The sequence below is a fragment of the Misgurnus anguillicaudatus genome, unplaced genomic scaffold (genome assembly GCF_027580225.2).
Source record: "Misgurnus anguillicaudatus unplaced genomic scaffold, ASM2758022v2 HiC_scaffold_27, whole genome shotgun sequence".
Classification (NCBI taxonomy): Eukaryota; Metazoa; Chordata; class Actinopteri; order Cypriniformes; family Cobitidae; genus Misgurnus; species Misgurnus anguillicaudatus.
The window spans coordinates 1,758,551-1,782,027 of record NW_027395277.1 but is presented as its reverse complement, the minus strand read 5'-3'; the positions used below and the strand labels follow the sequence as shown (position 1 = coordinate 1,782,027).

The 23,477-nt window shown below is 39.9% G+C and overlaps 1 protein-coding gene across 2 annotated transcripts in view; it reads right to left on the bottom strand.

The window, feature by feature from the left end:
• Nucleotides 1-23,477, bottom strand: part of LOC141362454 (N-acetyl-beta-glucosaminyl-glycoprotein 4-beta-N-acetylgalactosaminyltransferase 1-like) — a 177,925-nt gene that overhangs the window by 78,885 nt on the left and 75,563 nt on the right. Inside the window, exon 3 of one of the 2 annotated variants that reach the window (XM_073864546.1) lies at nucleotides 15,769-15,867. In XM_073864546.1, coding sequence (XP_073720647.1) covers nucleotides 15,769-15,867 — 99 coding nt within the window. Of the gene's footprint in view, nucleotides 1-15,768; nucleotides 15,871-23,477 lie in introns of both variants that reach the window. The other variant, XM_073864545.1, reaches the window with a different exon arrangement.

Here is a 23,477-nt window from a genome sequence, read left to right as displayed (position 1 = left end):
TTTATATATTTTTAGAAGAAAATTTTCCTGGAGGCATTTTGTGAAACTTTGTGAAAATCAATGAGTTAAGTTTTATGTACTGTACAACATTCATGATAAAAAGCGGGATATGGCCTCTTTAAAAGCAGTGACCACATGTCTATTTTTATCCCATCACACCCGCAGGTCCTGAAACCAGGCATTAATTTCTATTTTGGTTAAAGTTGACCACACATTAATAACCTAAAGATGCCATTTGTACACACATGTACAACCGCAAAAGGAAATATTGCAAAACCCTTCCATCAGTTTGATTCAAACCTTATAAGTAGTTTTACTGTGTATCCTGTTGAATTTAGTTATTCTCAGTCTTTCATTTGTGGTACGAGCTTTATCCTCGTACCAGCCCAAAAACTAGGCCACAGAGATTAACCATGTGACTCCACTACTATAAATAAACACCATTAAAGACCCACTATATTTTCCATATGTTGCCATTCTTTTAGATGTAACCACTGAAGTTTTTGGGGGTGAGTTTGGATTATTCTCTGTTTTAATGGTTTATATAATGTCAGTGTTTATGTAATATCTCTTGAGCACTTAACAAAACTGACATATAGCTTGTGAAAAGAAGTATTTAACCCTTTAAGACCGTGCATCCACTGGAATGGACATCACATGTTTTGTGGTTCAAACCAATAAAAATGCTGATCAACCAATCAAAAAAAGACACACAGAGACCAGGAAAATTTACCCTTGTATTCAACCATTGTATAAAAGATTTTACATAAAACATATGTATATTTCCTGGGCACAATAGGAAAATAAAATGTAAAGGCACTTCAAATCATCTAAAAATTGCTTTTTAATTTTATAAACTAGCAAAGGTGGCCACAAAACACAAAACTTCAATTTTAATTGATCTTCTATAGACTTCATCCTGTCTATAGCATTTGCAGTACTCCTCATAAGAGACTCTTTCAAGAAGATGCTCGTGTTTAAAAGTAGAGATCTTCATTTTTGTGAAGCACTGAAAAAAATCATGTTTCAAAATGCAGGGCCCTGGACCGCTAGTGTCCATTTGATCCGTAGGGAGATGACACAGTTCCTGGTACAAGTACATTTGTTCCTCTGATTCACACAGCCTTATGCTTTGCCTGGACTGAAGTTTCCAGTCATTCCTGTCGAAACGTCACGAGAGGTTTGATAGCTCCATCTGTTTTAATCTCTCTCAACACAATACTTTGTATTTTTGACACTAAAGCGTGTAAGAATGGCATCTGTGAAATAGTTTTACACTAGCTAAGGCATTTTAGTGTTTCCATCAACTGGTATCAAGGTGATTTTTAGTGAATGTATGAATATTCCTTATTGATATCATGCATTTGACACTTTTACAGATTTTACTGCTTTACAAAATTGTGATCCTGAACCACAAGGAAATTGAGATTTATACATCATCTGAAAGCCGAATAAGCTTTCTATTGAGGTATGGTTTGTTGGGATAGGACAATATTTGACCGAGATACAACTATTTGAAAAACTGAGCATCTGCAAGGGCAAAAAAAATTGAGAAAATCGCCTTTAAAGTCCAAATGAAGTCCTTAGTAACATACACTAACCTAAAGGATTATTAGGAACACCTGTTCAATTTCTCATTAATGCAATTATCTAATCAAACAATCACATGGCAGTTGCTTCAATGCATTTAGGGGTGTGGTCCTGGTCAAGACAATTCCTGAACTCCAAACTGAATGTAAGAATGGGAAAGAAAGTGATTTAAGCAAGTTGAGGCCGACTGATTCAAGCTGATAGAAGAGCAACTTTGACTGAAATAACCACTCGTTACAACCGAGGTATGCAGCAAAGCATTTGTGAAGCCACAACACGCACAACCTTGAGGCGGATGGGCTACAACAGCAGAAGACCCCACCGGGTACCACTCATCTCCACTACAAATAGGAAAAAGAGGCTACAATTTGCACAATCTCACCAAAATTGGACAGTTGAAGACTGGAAAAATGTTGCTTGGTCTGATGAGTCTCGATTTCTGTTGAGACATTCAGATGGTAGAGTCAGAATTTGGCGTAAACAGAATGAGAACATGAATCCATCATGCCTTGTTATCACTGTGCAGGCTGGTGGTGGTGGTGTAATGGTGTGAGGGATGTTTTCTTGGCACACTTTAGGTCCCTTAGTGCCAAATGGGCATCGTTTAAATGTCACGGCCTACCTGAGCATTGTTTCTGACCATGTCCATCCCTTTATGACCACCATGTACCCATCCTCTGATGGCTACTTCCAGCAGGATAATACTTCACAAAGCTCAAATCATTTTTAAAATTGGTTTCTTGAACATGACAATGAGTTCACTGTACTAAAATGGCCCCCACAGTCACCAGATCTCAAACCAATAGAGCGTCTTTGGGATGTGGTGGAACGGGAGCTTCGTGCCCTGGATGTGCATCCCACAAATCTACATCAACTGCAAGATGCTATCCTATAAATATGGGCCAACATTTCTAAAGAATGCTTTCAGCACCTTGTTGAATCAATGCTACGTAGAATTAAGGCAGTTCTGAAGGAGGTCAAACACAGTATTAGTATGGTGTTCCTAATAATCCTTTAGGTGAGTGTATATTACTAAAGAAAAATACATTTATGATATATTTAAGGTAGGAAATTTATAAAAAATCTTCACGGATCTTTACTTAATATCCATATGATTTTTGCCATAAAAATTATTATTTTGACCCATACACTGTATTTTTGACTATTATTAACATCGATTATTAAATATACCCATCATCATCTTAACACTAGATATGTTTTTAGGTTAGTTGACTTTCAAATAAATGCCTTTTGAAGATGAACCTAACTTCAACAATGTCTTTCAATGCACACACACTTTAAATCAACTGTATTTCAGCATCGATGCAGAGAAATGTCATATACATCAAATGGATTGGTTGCGTTGCTCAGCTTTATGCATCCATTTATTGACCTCTTAATCGATCTCTCATCTGTGCCCTTTATAATGTTGCATGGTCTGATGTTAAATGATGATAGTAATCAAATTTTCTCATTCAAGCTCCGGTGAAAACAGGCTGCTTGCTAGAACTGCTTCTAAGCATGATCTATAATTCACAGAAATGGGTCTATTAATCAGATTAAAGTTACACGGTAGAAAAGCACTGAACGTTGCCTCTATGAATTATTTTTGGGTTGTGACCAGGGCCAGGCGTAATCTGCAGACTTTTTTTGCTTTTTCTGCAATAGTTTTTTTTTTTAAATGTGCAGAAATGATTATAAATGTTTTAAAAATATATTAGAGAATTTAAGCTGTAAATATTACAAAATTGCATCTAAAATTATTTCTTTTTTAAAGGCTTACAATTCAAATGAAATCTGGGCTATACTGCAGAGTTTTCCGTTTGGGCCTGGTTATGACTGAACCACAAATATTGCATAATTGGTGTATTGTCGATATATAGTAACATACTGGACGAATGACGGTATGATTCATACCTCAGTGTTTTCTACAAAGTTAAAGAAATGTTTACATGCAACTCAAAGCCTCACGTGAGACGTCACAATCACCTTTATTAAAACAGCGAATGATGAAAATAAAAACTGTTTAAAAATATATACAGCTGAACAACATACGAGATGAGAAAAGCTAAATATACAGGTGGACCCCAAGAGAATGCTTTGTTCACTTCATTTCAACATTTTCAACTATCTTTAATGCTACAAATCTCATATATGCGATTAAAGTGTTTGCATGGCTGCATACTGTGATTAAAAATGCCATATGCCACCTGTTTGAAAATACGATTATACTTGCTGCGATTATGAGCTTGATGGCATTATTTTTATCAAAGTATTTTGTTTACATGAGGTGAAGTATAATCGCAATATTGCCAAATTCCCATTATAATCACATAATGGGTGCATGTAAACATGGTCAATGTTTAAAAGGCATGATTATTTACTGGTATGACTTCGTACAAACTATCTTGTATCCCAGCTAATTAATCGATCTTTGATTCATTGTCGATAAGAATTAAATCAATAAAACTTAACAATTGTCGCATAAGCAAGATCAAACACATGTGTGCGGTGCCTGTGCAAAACACATACAGCCAGAGGAAAAAAATGAAGCGAGCGCGCACAAGCTAAACTAGCCATGATCACAACGATGCTCAATGCCAAACACACACCTGGGCTTTTTAACACCATGCGAGACGAGTCTGGCTTCCAATGTAACGAAATGGCATCCGCAGTGGATCTGATAGGGTCCGATACAGAAAATGCAAATACGGTTAGGATACTGAAAGCAAAGACCCTCTTCAGGGAAGATTAGCATAGCAACCCTGCTAAGGCTGGTATACACAGGGAAGGAGACCAGAAGCTGTTTTTAAGGAACAGATTAAAATGTAATCTTAAATTCTGTCAAGAAACTGTAAAATGTAAACTGTAACTGACTGTTGTTACACTCTGAACGCCCGCAACATATATCATTGATGATCATTATTGACTGGCTGAGGCGCTACATGCTAGCCAAGTTGACTTTTGCGTGTTTTCTAATGGAAGGTTGCCATCTTCATAATATAAGCATCTTGCTGAAAGTACGCCGCAGGTCTAAGCTGAGGTGACAACGGGAAAAGTGCCCTTCTTGGATATAATTACAACAAACGGTGTATCAATGACTCGGAAAGCGAGATAAACAACTAGAAAAAGTACACTTAATGATAATAAAACGCTTAGGTTACTCACGTAACCCCGGTTCCCTGAAATAACGGGAACGAAGCATTGCGTCAGTTAGCTGACGCTATGGGGGAAACTCCTGTTTACTCCGTGACTGAAGCCTATTGGTTAACGTCTGTACAAAGTACAGACCAATGACGTTTGAACCCGCGCGCGGGAAGTACACGTCCTTATATAAGCGCGGTTCAAGCGTCAGGAGCTCATTATTATTCGACTGAAGCGCGCAGCCGAATACACTCGCTGCGTAGACGTTTGTAGCACGGCAAGTGACGCAATGCTTCGTTCCCGTTATTTCAGGGAACCGGGGTTACGTGAGTAACCTAAGCGTTCCCTTTCAATACGGTTCACTTCGCATTGCGTCAGTTAGCTGACGCTATGGGGGAACGTAATCCCATCACGCCGTGCATACACAACGTACAGAAGTGCCTTACCGGAGAGACACTGCGTGTGGCCCTATACCCGGCATATTCACAGCTTTAAGCAATGTGTAAGCACCATATAAAATGTTGACGCGCACACGGTGGGGTTTTAAACGCACCGGGGGCACATAACATAGCACAAGACGGCGAGATACCGAGCGCGCCGCGGGTGTGCGAGATAAGTAAATTCAGAGTCACGTTGGTGAGCTCGCTGAGCGCACCGTGGTGTACACATAAAAGGCATGAGCGTGCATGATTGAGCCGAGAGAACCTGCGCTCGTAGGGCAGGGACGTCTAAGCTGTACAATCTGACAACGTAGACGGCGAAGACCAGCCGGCCGTGTAGCAGATATCAAATAGATACCCCTGTAGACCAAGTCCATGAAAAAGCCAAACGCTCACAGAGTGGGCTCTATATAGGACATAGCTCATAGAGGGGCGTGAGCCAGTGCGATGGTTTCAACGATCCATCTAAATAACCACTGTAAGCAACAGACATACATAGTGAGTGATCTGCGAAGCTCACGAACGGCCGATCTGACTATAATATGCGGCAGAACGGTTCGTAGCGTGGGATTATACAGATACCACAATAGTGTGAACCCAGGTGCGCCCTCGAGCGCATCGGGATGCATATAGGTAGTATTATAGTGCAGAGATCGGTGAGCTGTCCAAGCGCGCCGTAAATGTGTATTGACTATAAATTGCACGGGCACAGGTGAACACTTGAATACATCGTGAATGCATATAGATGAATCAGAGTGTTATAATGCACAGGCCGGCAAGATTCTCAAGCGCGCCGTCATGTGTTCTGATAATAAGTTGTGCGCACACGGGTGAACCCTTCAGTGCACCGTGAATGCGTATAGATAAATCAATGCACAGAACGCGCCGTGAATGTGTACAGATATGATTGATGAACGTACGGTGGGCACTCAACGCACCGTGAACGTACACAGATGAACAACAATGTATGTATGTGTCACAGCTGTGTATACAGATGAGCTTTTCCGAGCGCATCTTTAGTGTATACCGAAATGTTGTAGCGTGCATATGTGAGCTTCTCTAAGCGCACGGTGGACGCATATAATTAAAACCCATATCGTGCATACAGGTGAGCTTACGCGGCGCACCTTTAATGCAACAAACCTCACTAGTGCGCGAAGCAGGGATGTCGAAGCTGTAAACTGACAACGTGGACGGAGGGGACCAGCCGGCCGTGTCACAAATGTCAAATGAGAAACTTCTAAGACCATGCCCGAGGATCTAATCCATACATGGAGTAGACTTCATTGTCACGGGAGGTGATAACGTCAACGATCCATAAATAACCTGTATTGACAGGTGCGCTAGTGAGTGATCTGTGACGCCGATGAACAGCTGATCGTCTGATGTACGTCAGACGTATCTGTCATACAGGACCTTGGACAGTTCCAGAGCGCTGCGCCTCGGGCACCGTCCGCATCTGAGAAATGACAGACTTATGAATAAAGTGGATGGTCGGTCATAAAAGCGTGGTTCGCTGTTATCACCGCCACATATATATATATATATATATATACACGCAGGGGGAGAAAGCCGCCGTGCACGAGCCTCTGTAGTGAGGAGAAAGCTGTTCCACCTACAATTCGCGGGGGGAAGACTCTCGCTGTCACTAGACAGAATAGATCAGACTTTGCATAAGGACGCCTCGCGAAAGGGGTCCTAGCAGCTCGTGTCAACGTGTTATAAGGCACATAATGTAGGTCGTGTCCCACGGATGCAATCTCTGCACGCCCATCGTAACGGGATAATATGTCTGCATCTTGGTAGTTAAGCACGAGATGCGTATCACTCTGATTGAACATAGCTTATAAAGCGATGCAATGAGTTTATAAAGGAGATGACTCGCCAGCTTGTACAGGGGGCGAGATCTCAGTCTGGTTCGGTAAATAATGAAACCACCGAAGTTTGTCCGACCGCATTATCACAATAACATAATCGAGAGAGCTGCAGTGCTAAAATCATCCCCTTAATGGACCGTATGTACAGTACAAGGTGATTGATATGAGACAAACGGGCGTTCCACGCGCCGAAGGCTGATTGCCGTCGTAAAGCGTGTTCAACCCACAGCAGATGCTGGCGATCTCGTAATGGTAGCACTTCATGCAGCTGTGTGTAACTTAAGCATGAGCTTCCCGGCCGTCAGCTCGGGGCGGGACCTTTGCTTAGTCAAACTGAAGTGGACTTATGAACAGAATGCCACGATATTCAGTTTTCTGAGGCTCGTTAGAGGGGTACGTGAGCCCGTCTTAAACGAGATGCCGCGCGTCTGTCTGTGCGCGCGCTTTGAGTTTTGAAACTTATTGTGGCGGGTAGCAAGCTCACTTCAGGTTGATATTACCCTTAATATCTCCGAGTATTGGAGCAGAGCGGAGGTGTGAGCGTCTTCGGATCCGCTGATATAAATCAGCTGTATGGCCGAAAAACGTCATAAACCGCTTGGCTGTAAGCCTTTGAGTAGCCGTCCGGAGAGGGCGCGATTCAAATGCTTGGAGCCATGGAGAGGTCTGAGGCTGCGTCTCTCTAGGAAGAGAGAATGACAGCCGTAAGACCGTGCTCGTTTGCGCCGTCAGCATCGTAGCGGAGAAACTGAGGTGGGCTGCGAGCGAATTTGGCAGAAAAGTGTTAGAGACACCGTACAGCCGTGGGGTGTCAATACACAGTATATGGCCAAACCGGGGTTTTTTCGGCAAGCGTCGATAGAATTATGGACAGCGGGCCGTGTGTGCGTATTACTGATTGCTTGTCAGTAAGGCGAGAAAGTGTTTAGAGACACCGTACAACCGTGGGGTGTCAATACACAGTATAGTAAGCACGGAAATTACTCTTTTTAGAGGAATTCAATACCGTTCGCCACTATAGTGAGGTCGCATAACCAACAGTATTACTCAGTATGTTTTGGATAAACAGCACACAGAAAACATTTCAGGGCAGTCCAGCCGAGGCGCGACTTAACCCCTCTTCAGACAGTTCTATGTCGACGCAGCTGTGCTGCGAAGACCAGAGCTCGGCCGTTCAGCTGCACGAGCCTCAGTAGTGACGGTGACCCGAACGGCTCACGGAGCAGAGCAGTATGTCTAGGTGGTTTAATGTCAGACTGAACCCATCGCAGAGAGGAAGTCTGCCGTGAGGCCCGCGGTTTTGCCGTTTATTAAAAAGGGCAGAAAAACCGGGTATATAAGAATGTACCAATATTCAGCGCACTGATATAGGACGGGACTGAATAATGTTTAATGTCAGACTGAACCCATCGCAGAGAGGAAGTCTGCCGTGAGGCCCGCGGTTTTGCCGTTTATTAAAAAGGGCAGAAAAACCGGGTATATAAGAATGTACCAATATTCAGCGCACTGATATAGGACGGGACTGAATAAAGGGAGGTATTCGGGCCTCAGTATGTTAAACAAATTCGTTCTGCCTCTGATTCCGTCTAAACCAGAGAGAAATGACCGGGCAGACTAGTAGTGAGCTTTCCGAAGTGAGATAGACTCAGGCCGGTTAAGCTCTATAATAAGTGTTTTAGCGCTCAGATAGAGGCGTGTCCGCCTTATCGAGCAGACGAATGAGATCGCGCCGCTCCAGGGGGGAGGGGCATGAAGCTCTGTATAGACGAATAGTGAGCCGGTTAGCTCTTATAATGAGTGTTCTTGATGCTCCAATAGCGGCGAATCCGCCCTATCGAGCAGACGAATGAGATCGCGCCGCTCCAGGAGGGGAGGGGCATGAAGCTCTGTAATCGTTGAACACTAGACAGCTGCATTTAGAGGCAGCGAGCCGTAAGACTGCGTGCTAACTACGCCGTTAAGAGATCTCACCACTGCGGGGAAAGGAGCGAGGGACTCCGCGAGCGTGGAGCACGAGTGGCTGTGCTATGACAGGAAACAGGGGCAGATCCGCCCGTGTTTGCTTGTCGTATGCATCTTTCTAGTTTTACGGTTCCCCCGCTTGTTCATCTCAACAAGAGAGGAACGGCAGAGGGGAGCAGCAACACAGACAGAACAGCCATGCGTCATATAAACGGTATCACCCGATGCACTCGGGGGATTCATATGTGTCAGAGATTTCGCCACTGAATGTGAGAGGAGCGAAGGGACTCTGTAAGCATGAACGGTTGCGATGTGACAGAACACAGGGGGGGTTAGTCCGTGTGTGCAGGTCTATGCATCCATCTAGTCTCATGGCTCACCGTGTGTTCATCCCGGGGAGAGAGGAACAGCAGGGGGAGCACGAAACATGGATAAGACAACCGAAGCATATAAGCGCGGTCCCGGCGTGGGAGGTGCCAGACCGGTGACGCGCTCGGGGAAATTCATAGCAGGGAGGCTCACTCAAGCCGCTGTGCTGGACGCTATTACAACAGCGCCTGCTCTTTTAGCTTACAGCTTTATATTAAAAATATTGATCTTACCGGGCGGCCGCAGGGGAGACCTCGTCAGGCATGTGTCCGCTGCACAGGGCTCGTACCACGGCAAGCGAAGGCTATCTTCGGTTCTCGGCCGGAAAGTGGCAGGGGAAGACGCTAGACCTGGATTCTGCTGTCTTCGGTTCTCAGCCGGAAGGGGCAGGGAAGACGCTAGGCCTGGACTCCGCTGCAGGGCTTTTGTCGACGGCGAGGTAAGGCTTCTTGTTCTTCGGGGCAGCGAGAGGTTCGCGCTGAAGGAGAAATTAATGAGCTCCTGACGCTTGAACCGCGCTTATATAAGGACGTGTACTTCCCGCGCGCGGGTTCAAACGTCATTGGTCTGTACTTTGTACAGACGTTAACCAATAGGCTTCAGTCACGGAGTAAACAGGAGTTTCCCCCATAGCGTCAGCTAACTGACGCAATGCGAAGTGAACCGTATTGAAAGGGAACTTTAATTTTGACATGTCATGGACGCACAGACTTTCATGCGACTGTGCAGAGTGTCTATGTGAGGCAGAGTTATACACTGTGTCTATTAGTCATTATATTTCATTATGAGAAAAGTTAAATTTATGATTTTATCCAAACACCAACTACATTGACTCATTATACAATCCCTCTAGCATTTTATTTAGACAAAATAAAATCTTTTAATTCGCGTTTTTACGAACACTTTTATGTCATTGGCTACATGCCACTGCTGTAAAGGCGTATTGCATTATTGCAGTTAAAGGTGCAGTGGGTAATTTTTAGAAGGATCTCTTGACAGAAATGCAAAATAATATACAAAACTATATTATCAGAGGTGTATAAAGACCTTTCATAATGAACCGTTATGTGTTTATTACCTTAGAATGAGACGTTTTTATCTACATACACAGAGGGTCCCCTTACATGGAAGTCGCCATTTTGTGCCACCATTTTTCTACAGAAGCCCTTAACGGACACATTTTTTTACTAAGTTGTCTCCGACGATGACATGTTTGCCCGGTGGTTGCTACCGTAGCTTCTCTATGTGTTTCAAAAGCGAGGGGTGAGCAGTGGACTAAGCCGTTTGTTGCAATTCGCAACCTCACCACTAGATAACGCTAAAATTTACACACTGCACCTTAAACAATTATTTGATTGATTGATCGTTAATTTAAACGATCATCGAATATGGGAAATTGCATAAATTAACATCCCTAATCCCAGCACAAAAAACAAAATCTTTCCACAACAGCCTATTATATTTCTAGGAGCAAACCATGTGTCGCTTTGAGTACATGTCTGAAAAAGAAACATGACCTTCACCCCACTCAAATCTGTAGAGTCCAATTGATCTAAACCTCTCAATACCACAGAGACCTTTTTCACTCCAAATGCATCTCCTGTCCAAAACATAACAGCAGCTCACAAAGGAATTATGTTCCACAAACGCAGGTTTGTGCATGACAGACGAACAATCTGCCACCGCTACGAATGACAAGAAATGGCACCATTTGTCACCCATAATTCTTTTGGGATGTGCCTCCGGAGACATGACGTGTGTTACAATGGTGCATTTGTAAAGGTCTACTGCAGGTCTGCTATCTGGAGTTAGTCTGGGTTGTACAAGTACACCTTTGTATTTTTTATACCCATCTGTACCTACAGTTTATTGGGACCTTTTAATTAGTTACTGCCCCAGTGGGGTCAATGTAAGCCGACCTCACAGACTGCATTACTTCGTTGGCATTGGCTTGGTAAGTCCTTACATTAAAAGGAACGTGCACACCAAGTTAGACAGCAATCCGATTGATCATAGACACTTGTAAGTCCAATTGTAAAGAGACATGAATATCCCATCGGCTTCAGGCTCTTCGTGACTGTACTGTGATAACCACTGGGAGGTTGCTGATGCACACAACTTTCTCAACTCCCTAATGGCACATAATGGCTTTAAATAACTGCTGCCAGCACTGTCATTTACTGACAACTGAGAGAGAAGAAGACTCTTTCAAAGAGGAAAATGGATAGAGTCCTCAAAGAGGGACAAAATGAGGGTTATTGTATGAAATCGGTGAGAGGTCAGAGGTCAAAGTACTTGACCTAGGACGTGGACCACTGCCATTACAGTTAATCTGTAAAGTGCCATAAATTGAAGACTGGTCTGGTCCGCAGTGCTAGTAATGGCCCGGGCTAATCCTTCTTACAGTCTCGACACATGAAAGGTTTATTTTGGTTGCACCACCTGACCTCAGATTTCTAGTTGGATGCTGGTATAAGCTTTTGCCTGTGATATCAAATTCATAAATATTAGGGCTGTCAAAATTAACGCGTTAATAACGCTTTAACGCAAATTAATTTTAACGCAACTAATTTTATTAACGCCGATTAACGCTTAATCTAATGCAAAGATGCGTCTCAATTCATTTTGGTTTCGCTTTTATGCATGACTTAGAAAATAGACTGCAGGACTTGCTTGATGTTAAAAGAGTGATTAAGAGAGATAAAGTTCGGTACCTGATTAATGTTAAAGAGTTATTAAGAGCGACAAGACTCAAAAGCGATCTCCTCACGCTGACTGACTGACAACTGAAGCGCGTGCACACAGACGCGCGAAGTGCGCGACCTGGAGACATCTACACAAAATTACAGTTTTACAAATATCTGTTTTGATAAGAATTCACGCAGGTAGGATCTATAATCTGTTATGTCTTGTTTGGTTAACTGTTGGGTAAAAATATCTGATGTGTAACATTATATTAGATCACTTAGATTTTAAGCAGTCTGTCACAATGTCAATCAAACAAAAGAAAAAAGTTTAACATATATTGATTATGTTTTTGCTTTGTGTGTGCTAAATCTTATAGTTTTATCAGTGATTTTAAGGTATTGACGTGGTAATTTAATGTATGGATGTGGTAATTTTTCTGGTAATTTAACCTTGCTGACTCTTTCAACTTCAAACAGGTGTAGTTCTGTCATATTTTGTTATATTTCAACAAATCATGCATTGTTCTATGTTTTAATAGAGAATGTCAAAATATGAACAACTATTTTTTTGAAAATTTGCTAATTTCGACTAAATTTGACAGCACATGTCACAAATGATGCAGCATCAAATACAAATGGAAAAAGAAAATTCTTCTTAAAGGAAAATGCATATACAAAACAATGGCTTGATGGTTCTGTTAAAAATGTAAACAGGCTGTTGTTAACATACATTTGCATAAAGCATCTATATATGTATATATGATCAGAGTATTAAAAACCTGAAAAGTGTTAAATTAGGGTAAATTTAGAACGGATAAATATGTGCGATTAATTTGCGATTAATCGCGAGTTAACTCATGAAATCATGCGATTAATCTAGATTATTTTTTTTTATCTATTGACAGCCCTAATAAATATACATTATAAGGTGTTTAATAAAAAAATCTAGTTTTACATTGGTTGTACCACCTGACACAGAAACTGTACCAGCCTACCCATAACAATAAAGTAGCTATTTATTTCAGTATTTGAGAGAAATCTACAAACTTTTCATTCAGTAATAAAAAGCACGTGAGGTTCACTGGGTGATGTAATATCATGTTAACTGTTTATATTTATAACTTCTTAATAAAATGCCCATGATTGCGGTTGTACTACTTTGACATTTGAAAATGTCATTCAAATTGTTTGACAAACGTTTTTCAATTAAAGTTTGAAGTTCAATTGAAGTTTGTTTATAGGTTTTAAATACAAAATAATGCCAATGTATCTAATTTTTAATAATTTAAACACCATTTTTAACAGTTGTCTTAAACTGTTCATTTGTACGGACAATTGCCCGCCTGCCCGCAAAACAAAAATTAGTATTTGAATATATAATAATATTGAAAATATATTTGAACTAAATAGGTTTTATAGAATAAAACGACACGTCATAAATGTATCAAGTTATTTTTATAGTACATCATGCCCCTGGACTTAAAAATATGCATGTTGTTAGGACTGTGACTGTTGTCATAACCACCGCAGTGGTGCAGCGCCATCACGGTGGTGCAGCGCTATTGGTGCAGTGGTGAAGTGCAACCCGTGGTGGTTTGCACGTTACAAACTATGTAAAATATTAACCTCTTAGGTGGTGCAAATACCTTTAGAGTGGGGGGGGGGTGAAATTGTGATATACATCTTCAAATTAATATAACTCTGGCATTTTTTGGTCTAGAAGCCTAATATTGGTCTTGTTTTAAAGAAGACACTTTCACAGAGGTGAAAGCAGGTGAACATATTAAATAATTAAATTGTTATAGCAGTTTACATTTATCTTAATAAATAAAAATAATTCCATAACATATAATTTTTATAAATAAAATTATAAAAATGTAAATGTTTCACAAAAGTAATAAAGCAAACATGAAGCCATAAGTCTCAAGTAGTTCTGATCCACATTTCAAGTTAAAATCACAAAAAATGAGGTGTGTGTCACACTTTTAGTGGTTTTGCTAACAACGGCCACTAGGTGTCAACGGTTTGCAGCATACACTTGTCACAAATTATTCAATTACTATCACTGTTAATCTTGTCCAGCGAGATATCTTTAAGTTCATGTGAACTCAAACGGCCAGCAAACTTAGAGTTAGTGTGCTATTTGCAAGAAGAGGCAACTCATATCAGTGATGACGCGCTGGCTTTGGGCCGGAACAATGAGGCAAGAATTCTCTTCTCTTGGTTGCAAAAAATATCCATCTGTGCTACCAGTACACCATCAGAATGCGTTTTTGGCACAGCTGGAAACATTATAACCCCAAAAAGGTTACTCACTCGAACCGTGTGTTGTTTCATGGATAGAAATACTACAATAAACCGGCACATAGGCGCCGATCCCGTGGGTGCCCCTGGGGCTCGGCTCGAGCACCCACCGAAATGGCCAAGCACATATGCTCAACTGCTTCACATTTAGCATCTAAAACCATGCGTAAAAGGTGACCGCACCGTTTTCCTCCTTTTCAAAGCACTTGAATAGCGACGTCTGCCGTTGCTAAGTAACCTAAGCATTGCTTGACGTTGTGACGAGAACCCACAGGCGGAAAAAGAAATCGGCGCCTATGAACATGCACGTTGATTAAGAAACGAATATCTGATCCACGTTTACATTTTTATATTCCTAATTGTATGTATGCATTATATATAAGCCTATATGCATCTATGTGTGCGTGCACATACCTGTACACATTCTATAACCATCGCGCCGCCACGCATTACCATTGAGGTGGTAAAATACCCTATATCTTGTCAGTGGCCTAAATATCAACATACAGAGTTGAAAAGATAATAAAGTGAGTTGATGACAGACTGTAATTTTTAATGTACCATATTAACAAATTACTTTAATTGATTTCAACTTTAGTGACTTGCATGGGTATGCTATTTTGTTAAATTATGTTACAAATAAAAACTGTAAAGCTGATAAACAGAACCATAGCTTTAAAAAATGTTTTGAATAGCCTTGCCTTCCTAATGCTCATCAAAATAAACCATTGCCATTTGGTCACAGAATTTTTTCACCTGTTCACTTTGTAGGTGACACATCCAACCCTCTTATTCATCTGTCATCTTCAGGGTAATTTATCTAATTTATCTGACTAAATAATGTGGTAGTTGCGGTTTGGTTTAGCAGCACTCGGGTAAATCCTTTGCTTTCCAATAAAAGCTGCTTAGGAGAAAACCTTTTAACTTTATCTAACAGAAACAGTTATTACAATTTCTGCTATGCAGTAAATTTCACTGTCCAAAATAAATATCATAATTTCAACAGTTGGGTCCAGTAAAATAGCAGAAATAGGTAATTAACCTTGTAGAAATTAGCTGGAAATGGTATTGGTTCAGCATCTGTATTTGAGGATACTGTATGTGAATCACATCATCTCATTTACTAATATTGTCAATGCATTTTAAATACTAATGACTCCAAAAATGCACTGAATAAGGTGAGATATATATTTTATTTATTTTTTTGCTCAACTAAGTAACTAAATTGCAAAATTGCATGTAGCAGAAAATGACGCATGACAATGTGCTTTTGTTGAGAAGGTTTGGGTATAGGGCTTAAGAACTTCCCATTAAAGTACACAGTCAAGATAAATGCATTTTGATGATTCACTGCCAAACATAGACATACAGAAATAAAAAGACAAGAGCCTTTACCTCTGGTTTCCATGGTAACTTTTTGTACTTCAGCGTGAGGAACTTGAGGATTTTGGCTTGATCTTTATCATGTGGGGTGCTAGCATTGGGCTCATCTTCCTGCTGGAGAGAGAGAGAGAGAGAGAGAGAGAGAGAGAGAGAGACTTAGTACTTTTAGTGCAATCCAGACTGAAGTGGTTGCTCGCCTTAGCTGGTCAGAAATGGTTTTAGCTGGTCTGAACTGGTCTCCCTGCCTGGTCCAGCTGGTTTTTACAGTTGCTATGAAATGATATGAGATCAGCTAACTACAATAACAACAGCATGCATACAGTATTAATACAAAAAGAGAAAGTCCTTTATATACATGCATACCGATAACCGTTAACTCTGTAAATTTGGGGGCCGATAACCGATATCTAAAAGCCGATAAATATTCATATTAATTTCACAATGAAAAACTCCCAGACCGCGGACATCTTGTCTTTGCGCTAGACTAGCATACTCTTCTTAAGCCCGCAACACGTGTCATCTTCGTGCTATGTCACAGAAAGCACCAATCAAAACTCCACATGGCCAGCAATGAGCAAGTGAAGTGGTTCAACAAACCAAAATAATCCATCATTTATTGGCTTTCATTTATCGGCCTAATTTTGCTATCAGACCGATAACCGATAATATAAAAAATAAGCAGTTATCGGCCGATAACGATATGTCGGCCGATATATCGTGCATCCCTAATACATTCATATATATATACATACATACATACATACATACATACATACATGCATGCATAAATACATACATGCCTACATACATACATACATACATTTTAGAAACATTACAGTACTGCTTTCCATTTTCAGCTTGGTAGGTTGAGCCAAGGAACAAACAAACTGATATGATGTTTACCTTGGCTGAATTAAAGGTTGCTTTGGATAAGTGATAGAGGTCAGTGGTATGGCAACAAAAGATGAGCAAGAAGAACACATGCAGACAGAAACAATGAAACCAATTATACCAAAATAAAAGTCTTTATACACAATGATCAAAAGCAGTGGTTCCCAAAATGGGGGTTGGGACCCCCAAGGGGGTCATGAGATAGCGAGAGGGGGTATTATATCACAAACATAGAAGTTGTGAGAAAGGTCTATCGGACCAAAAGAAATGTAACCAAACCTGCTAATAAAGCTACAATGTATAATTTTTTGCCATTGGTCTTGACCAAAAGAACCAAACTACAGATGTGAAAGTCCCTTTTAATAAGAAACAGCACTTGTCAAAAATGTAGGTTAATTTTCTTCTTCATTACACTCTCAGATTCTTGCTGGTATGTAAATGTGGTTAAGAAATCCTTCGCATTGGAATATAAAGTATCTTCTTTTTGTTGCCAATGGTGCAGTCTGTCAAACTAAAACACTGTTGCCTTTTATTTATGTTTAGCTAATCTTACAGTTTCTATATAAAAACGTACAAAGGAAAACTATATGTCATATCATTGTCATTTTTATGGGATTTTTAATTTAAAGGCTGTAAAGCTGGAAGGGAGGGATTTGTCAAGTCATAATGAAATAGAGATTGAAGAAGATGATGTGGAAAAACAGAGAACTGTGACAGATGCTCTGCTGGTAAAATGATTTATGTGTTTTCAAATAAATCTATCATTGCCCGTGCTGTGAATACATAACTGCTGTTAGTTCTGATTCACACTGTCAATATAACACGCTTCACAAACTAAAAAGTTTGTCTAAAGAGCTGTTTACACTATTTGATCTACTGGATCACAAGTGGACGATGCTAAATATGGACTGTAAAACGTTTGGAGCTCTTTTCACTTTCGACCACATTCAAAGGTAGTCGAAAACACATTAGACCGGATTGCTTTTGTGGTGCAAGACGTGCATGTGGTCGAATGTGTTAGAACCATAGACTGTAAAAAAAGATGGACGGCGCAATGTCGCCTCCCTCCATAGTAATTAATTGAAGCCAAAAATGTCCGACCATGGTCGCCGCCATGTTACGTAAAAATGTCAGTTTGGAGCCAAGGTGCGCAGAAGGAATCGTCCATGGAGCCAGAGGCGGAGCCGTGGTATCAAACTTCCGCCCAAACGCTCGCGCGCCCAATTCAACCAAGACAATCATAACGGCACGCCCCGTTTCTATAACATTAAATTACTAGCTAAAATTAGGGATGCTCCGATCGATCGGCCAATAATGCTTGCTATGTTTCTCAATGAATTACGGTGAAATGCCGCTACATCCAAAAGCCAGGGGACGCTCTCGTGCAGAAACTCAAAATGCGCTGTAGACGAAAAACAATACACACGCAGCTGTGATGACACGCAGCTCCATGAAATGGCTGAAGGATATATTTATATTGCTGTTCTTCAAACCTTTTCAGGTATTTTCATGATAATAAAGAATATGTATAATAATTATGTTTGACGAGTGTTGCTTTTTCAAATGCATGTTATAAACGACTCAAACTAACAGTGATTTTAGATCGATAAGGACTTACTGATCAAAAGCCGTAGTACATGAAATAGCTGTAATAAGATCGTCTGTCCGATTCAGAATAGTGATCGGCCACGTATTATTAGTGGAGATCGGCATTGATCGGAGCATCCCTAGCTAAAATGAAACATAACACAAAAATGAACACTTGAACATATATCAGCGTGATAACAACCAAAATCATCTTTCTGAAACTTTTATTATAAGTGTAATACTTTTTTTATTTAGAGCAAAGTCCCATTCGTTTGAATAGGGAGGGCGGGCGTTTGACTTGTACTGCAGCCAACCACCAGGGGGCGATCAAAGAGCAAGAGGCTTCACTTTTCAAGACTTGTGAGGCACATCGGGTTAGAACAGCCACAAAACGCATCTTAAAGGGACAGTAAGTAGGATTTACCACATCTAGTGGTGAAATTGTATTTTGCATTCAAACGAATAGTGCTCTCTAGCGCCTCGCCTTTCCAAATGCGTGTTGCAACTACGGTAGCCATTATGTAATCAATGATCTCCTTGTCCGTTGCAGCTGGTTCACGTGTTCTGAATGAAAGCGCGTTTTGGAAACGCGTTGGTAGGCTAGTGCTTTTTGTCCCTCTCTGCTATTATAGTTTATCAATATGGCGGAACGACATGGAAGCCTCCTTGGACTTAACCGTTCAATGTAAGTAAAGAGGAGAAATTCTAAGCTTACAAAGAAAAGTCAGATCACTGGCAGAGGTCATTTGACACCAACGAGGACATATTCATGAATAAAGACATTAACTTTGATTAATAAAACACTTAAAATCCTACTTACAGTCCCTTTAATACTAAGTATAATCAGGGTCTACGTTATATTTTTTGGTCAAGATTAGGTCATCTCAAAATGAAAATTTTTATATTATTTATGCAACATCATGTCACTCAAACCCAATAGCTTTTTGTGTTTATTGGAACCAAAACATAGATTAAAAAAATTGTTTAGAGGTTTCGCGTTACAATGTTAATGGACAAAAATTCAGTTATTTTATGCGTTTAAAGTTGCACTATTGAACTTTGGGCTTTCTGTCACTATTCATGGTGGAAATATTAAATTGTTCTTCAAAGATTTGAACAGAATTTTTTTTTAATAATGTATTTCACTTTATATGTATATATTTTGACTGTTAAAAACAGTAAGTTGTTTAGCTAAAGAAATAAAGTCATTTACGTCTGTGATGACATGAGGGTGAGTAAAGTATTCAAGATTTTTTTATATTCGGGTGAAATATTCCTTAAAGAAAATACTTCTCCTTTAAAAATAAAGGTCGATTCTGCTTGAAACACACTCTTTACAATGTATTGTAAGCTACTTTGGATAAAAGCATCTTTTTAAAGGTGCAGTGTGTAAATTTTAGCGGCATCTAGTTGTGAGGTTGTGAATTGCAACCAACGGCTCAGTCCATTGCTCATCTCTTGCTTTTGAAACACAAAGAGAAGTTACGGTAGCCGCCACCGGACAAACATGTCATCGTTGGAAACAACTTAATAAAAAAGTTTGTCCGTTAAGGGCTTCTGTAGAAACATGGCTGCACAAAATGGCGACTTCCATGTAAGGGGACCCTCAGTGTATGTAGATAAAACGTCTCATTCTACGGCAATAAACACATAACGGTTCATTATGAAAGGTCTGATAATTTAGTTTTGTATATTATTTTGTATTTCTGTCAAGAAATCCTTCTAAAAATTACACACTGCACCTTTAATGCATAAATGTTAGGGGTTGTAAATCGGACAGTTCGTTGCGATACGATACAGTATTGATTATCTCCCAGGGAGCTACACTGCGACCAAAATGGTCGCATATGCGACCTTTTGAACTGCCGTTGCGACCCTAATTTTTAATGGGTCGCAAATGTGCTACCTAATGTTTTAGACAATATGCTATGATTTACTATGAGCATTTATTAAAACATAAATGTGGATTTTAAGAATACGTTTTATAACGTGCTCTGAGCCATCAACACGTTGGCTTCATTTTGCGTGAAAGCACGTCGTGTCTCTCCCCATCAGTGTGCGTTTGCGTGCTCAGCTGTTTCTCAATGAATAATTAGGTGCGACGCAAGCACAGTGTCTTCCATGTTTCTGAACTTGAGCAGAGGTCTTTCTTCACTGAGAACGCGGGACCCGTATGGTTCTGGGTTTATATTTTAAATGGTCTGTCGGGTCCGGTTAGGTCCTAGTTTAATTACTTTGGGTCCCAAGTCTGATTAATATTGAGTTTATAACCCGAGTCGATCGGAAAACGGCCATGAGCGCTACCGCGCTAAAGCTCGAGTGCAGTTTAGCGTGCCTTCGGTTTCTATGGCGATGGTTCTTGTTACGACCACGCGCTGCGTTTTCTTTCTCACATGTATAATCATTTTAATAATCTTATTATTAATAAACCATATATTTTCTAAAACCATATCCATATTAAGTTTGCACAGATTGTAGCAAAAAAGCAGTGCTAATGTCAAGCCCATTGCACTAAACGAGCAAAGCAATGTAAAGTTTGCAAGTAGATTTGAAAATAAAATAAGTGGAATAATATTATTGAAATAATAAGTGGATTAAGCTTTTTAAATCGGCAAGAGAGAAATAGAAAGATAGAGCAGAAGCAGTAAAAGTGCCTATTTAATAGAAATTATTACCATTATAACATCAGTCATAACATCAGTCACATTTATAATCTATAGACCTGCACTGTCTATTAATATATTATACATAGTATTGTATTATATTGAGTTTGATAAAAGGGGTCTAATTGCTTCATATATCAGTGCAAAAACAGTAAGTGTTTTCGTGGTGCTTTGACAAACAGTGTCAGCTTTGTTAATGGAAAAGAGGGTTTGGGGTGGTTAGATTAATGAAATATAATGTGAAATTAATATTAATTTTCAATAAATCAAAGTATTGTGTTGTGTCACACATTATTAGTTCTTCGTCATATGTATAGTAGACCATTATTTGTCAGTGGGTAATGATTGCCCTTTTTACCGGTTACCACCACCAAGTAAATTTCAGATCTGTGGGAAACACTGACTGAAACATTTAAGAAAACAAGGCGCATGTGGTTTAAAAGATGGCAAGTAAAATAAAAAGCATATCTGTATGCAATACAGTTTCATTATTGTTCATTATTAACCAGAGCGCCTTAATATAACTTGAAAAAAATATGTGCGACCAAATCATATTTTGCGCCAGTAACTGAAAAAGTTGGTAGCGCAAGTGCCACCAGTGGAAAAGGTTAGTGTAGTTCCCTGTCTCCGCAAGCGATGCATCAAACATTTCTTCAATGCAATTACGATTTTATTCGATTAGATTAATTTAGTAATACTTTAATATTACAAGCCTAGTTAAGCAGTTACATAGGGTGACCATATGTGCCATTCTTCCCGGACGCATCCCGTCCAGGATTTTGTGTTCGTCTCCCGGAAGTCGTATTTGTCGACCGCATACGTCATAGAGGATTATTATTATTATTACAGAAAAGCAACCGTTACATTTTAAGGTAAGAATGAAACTACGATTGTATATCTTATGTTTTTAACTGAATGGCGTATGCGGTCAACAAATACGACTTCCGGAAGACGAACCGAAATCCTGGACGGGATGCGTCCGGGAAGAATGGCACGTATGGTCACCCTAAGTTACATTTTTAATAACTCACGAATTGGGACATTTACAACAACAAACTACGACAAAAATACACTTTTTAAATAAAGAAAAATAAATAATGAGGGAAAAATGATAAAATCAAGCTTATGAAGGCAACAGTCAAAGTCTTCAGTGTTTCAGCTGGTACTGGCAAAGGTTTTCTGCCAATTTGTTTGTCCAATCCATTTTCCAAATACTAAATATTTCCACAACCCAGGATTTGCGTCCGATAGCAGTCACAACGCCTTCTGCCTCTTTCGCTGTGTTTTTGCTGCTACAACCGCTTTGTTGCGGCATTGCATTTACTTGCTGAGACTGGCAGATTAAAATAAACGAAAATGCGCGCTTTGGCGGAAATGCGTAGATGGACATTATGTCAAGGAATGAGGACATGGAAAGTGTCAAATAAAGGTACATCGATGTCGATATTTTTGTGGCACTTTGCTATTGTAATATATATATATATATATATATATATATATATATATATATATATATATATATATATATATATATATATATATATATATATATATATATATATATATATATATATATATATATATATATTGTTACAGCCCTAATAAATGTAATATTATGTCAATAAAATGAATTAATTTTTTCAGCATTTTGGTTTTGTAGCTCACAAGACTTTAATGGTCTACAAAACAAAGTTAAAATTAAGAAAGTGCGCGTTTAGCTGTTTAATATATACTGCACTAATTGCAAACATTTATGAAGCAGAAAAGTGTCTGTTTGACAAATTTTAATGTTGTGCAGCCCTACCAATGGTAATGAGAGAGGTACCAAACTTTATATTAATGCAAGGTCACAGTGGTTCACAGGCTCCCCTAAGAGCTCATTAATAGCTTAAAACCTTAGACATACTTGTGTACCCATTTAGTAACTTTCACAATCTCGGCTTCTTTTTCAAAGGCTTTTCCTCCTATTAAGTGCTTTGAATAGCTCATAGATTTAACACACCGTTTAATGGGGCATAATGCATTTGTGACGGTCCATGATGTCTCAGTACTGACTCTGTATGTTGTTTCGCATCAAACTTTTGCAAAAATAGGTCAGAACATAGCTTTCTTTATACCCTTAGCTAAATAAAATGACTCAGGGTTGATGTGACAGGTTTGAGGGTGGAGAAATGGGAATGGGATGTGGCTGTTGGTATGATTAATATTAATGACCCTAAGGACCTGCTTAACTTGAGACCTTGTGTCTGAGCTCAGCATTTCTGCCAGTGTGATCTGAGTAAAGGGCAGAAGTAGCCACCCAGAACATCACATTATAAGCCAAAGCATAGCTGACAAAAACAACAAAGCCCTCAAGCGTTGGGAGATGTTTGCCATCTTCAGGAAAATCGACAATGCTTCCACTCAGACTGTGGTCACCCTCTCCTTATAATTGTCTGCGAATCTATGCATCCGATAATGCGATGATGCCATCGCCAGGCCCTAGAAGAAGTAATAGCCCCACTTAAACCCAAAACCGCAATTGATTTTTAAAATGTCTGCGAGAGCCAGACTGTGCGGCGTAGGACAATCGCAAGTTCA